Source organism: Cyprinodon variegatus, unplaced genomic scaffold (assembly GCF_000732505.1).
Source record: "Cyprinodon variegatus isolate N-32 unplaced genomic scaffold, C_variegatus-1.0 Scaffold95, whole genome shotgun sequence".
NCBI classification, from domain to species: Eukaryota; Metazoa; Chordata; class Actinopteri; order Cyprinodontiformes; family Cyprinodontidae; genus Cyprinodon; species Cyprinodon variegatus.
The window spans coordinates 451,447-453,894 of NW_015150548.1; the positions used below are offsets into that span (position 1 = coordinate 451,447).

The 2,448-nt window shown below is 36.4% G+C and overlaps 1 protein-coding gene across 1 annotated transcript in view; it reads right to left on the reverse strand.

Moving 5' to 3' along the window:
* stk11ip (serine/threonine kinase 11 interacting protein) overlaps positions 1–2,448 on the reverse strand; it is a 49,439-nt gene that overhangs the window by 44,356 nt on the left and 2,635 nt on the right. The window contains exons 3-4 of the mRNA XM_015373960.1: positions 730–932; positions 1–18 (exon numbers count right to left, since the gene is read on the reverse strand). Coding sequence (XP_015229446.1) covers positions 1–18; positions 730–932 — 221 coding nt within the window. The remainder of the gene's footprint in view (positions 19–729; positions 933–2,448) is intronic.

Genomic DNA, 2,448 nt, shown 5'->3' on the forward strand with positions numbered 1-2,448 from the left:
TCCTGGTGGATTGATGAGCTGCAGTGAGAGAAATAAAATATGAGCAAAAGGACTTTGTTCAGCTCTAAATGGCATCGATTTACTTTAGCAAGAAGAGGCACAAGAAAATAATAATAATTTCACATTTTCTCCTTTTCTTTTTCACTTAACTTGCAGAAATAAAGAAAAAAAGGGAGAAACTATTTGTATGTTTTTGCCCGTTTTAAACACAAGGGGGCAGTGTGGCGCTGAGTGGTCCCTGTCCATTGATTTTCCAGCTTGTTTTCAAACACTTAAAGTGCTTTTTCTGACAAAGTTCTCAATAGATTAGATCATAGGCTGCAAAAAAGTAAAAGATTAAAATGGCTACAACTATAACAGGTTAAAAAATAAATAAAAAACAAATCCAGAAAAGATAAAAGATCAGCGATTAATCCTTAATCATGATGTGATCCTGATCTATATTAAAAAATAAATAAATGTAACATAAAATAAGTTGATGTAATACTTATTTATCTAATAAATTATTTAAATATCAAACATACAATTTGGGTGTAAGGGGTAACAAAAAAAAAGCAAAATTAGCTCTTCTTTTTTCTGATTTTGAAGAATTTACCCAAAGGAAAACTTTTGCGTTGAATCATAATTATACCCAAAATGAAACAGGAAGTAAATGAAAATGGAAAAAAAATAAAATCAGAATCACATATTTTGTTAATAAAAGGGATTTTTTTTTTTTTAGAGCCCCACCTTTAGGGAGATGGTCTTCTGCAGCACGTCGAACAGGAACTGCAGCTGCAGCAGGGAGGACGTGTCGGCCGGGTGAGAGGGCAGCGCCAGGAAGCCATGCTGCTGGCTCCTGGACAGAAGGTGCTGCTCGAAGAGCCGCGTGAGCTGCTGCAGCGAGCAGGCCGGGAGAGTCAGCGTGCTGCTGCCATCCAGCACCATGTCACCTTTTATTACGGAGAAAACAACTGTTCATCCAATCTAATCACATTATCTCCTAAAAACAGAACAACTCACCAATGGGTTAAAATTGAAATTAGATTTTATTCTGCTGCTCTTCTTTTTGAATCTTTTATACAGCATTTATGGAGAATTCAAGATGTCAATGTGTAAAAGAAAATTAGAAATTAAAAGATTAAAAATGTTTATTATCTATGGAGTTAAGGTGAAACCTGATTCCTCCCTTCATAGGTCAGTATTGGTAGCCTTTATTATGACTCAGTAGCCATGAAGAGGCTCTAAGCCTTTAAAAGGTTGGTGACCCCTATAGAAGGTAGTCCTGACCCTGGGCTGCTTTGTTCAGCTGCTAATAAGGTTTTTTCCTTTTGTTTAACTTTCAAAAAGAAAGTCTCTTTGCTGCACTCAGAGAAATTACACCTGACCAAGTGTTTTTTTTTATTTTTATCAAACATTACGGGCTAACAAACAGGTAAAAAATAACAACAGAACAGATAAAAAAACTAAGCTTTCTTTTTCTCTTCTTTTAATTTAGGCATTTAGCTCCTGATTGCCGTTATTAGTTTCCTTTTGTCTAATATTATTTTATTCTCTCCTAAGCTCACAGATATTTTGCAGAGAAGTGTGACAGAGAAAGAAATATAATAAAATAAAATAAGAAAAAAAATAATAATTTAGACATATATATTTTTTCTATTTATTAATTTTTCGACTTTGTTGACATCAGTTGACCAAACTGAATGCGGTTTATAATGATTGAATATATTTTTTTATTTTTGTCAGTAGGTTTTTATCTATTATTGATTGTTCCATTGATGTCTGTTGTGTCAGAAGACAGAAGTCATTGTGATGTAATGATCTTCTTTCCTATTTTTCTTGTTAAAAAGTTTTGTTTTCTTACGCCCCTGTCATACTATGACGATTTAGCCAGACCCAGAATCTTCTAAAACACTGGCGTAGGCTGAACTTTCTATGTATTTTTCAATTTTTTAGATAAAGTATTTAAAACGAGTCCAGAACTTATGTCTAACGACAGCCTCACTTATGCATAACGTGCGACAGCGTAATGCCCATGAAATGATGCACAAGCCAGTGTCCTGAGGGGGGCAGCGATGCGCCTGCAGACGCCCGGTCCGCATAAAAAGATGTCTTTGATCACGTATTAACATAGCCTGCCCCGCTGATCGTGGTCGTGAACGCAGGGAGAAACCATTACCTTCTCGCTCGCCCTATGATGGGGACCAAGTCTGGAGGAGTACAGACGGTTTCCTCCTGTGAACCCCTTTTTATACCGAAACGTTGCCAATACGCCATTAAACAATAGGTGTAAGTTAGAAATGCGTTCAGCGGTCACCTGGAACACGTCAAATACCTTGATGTTCGTTGGAGATGACTTCTTGATAAGTCACGCATAAGTTGCTCATAGGTTTTGGATAAGCTAGACACCACAACTTATGAGTAGCTTAAACTTAACGTGTGTCAACGATCAGATTACTTACCTGTAAC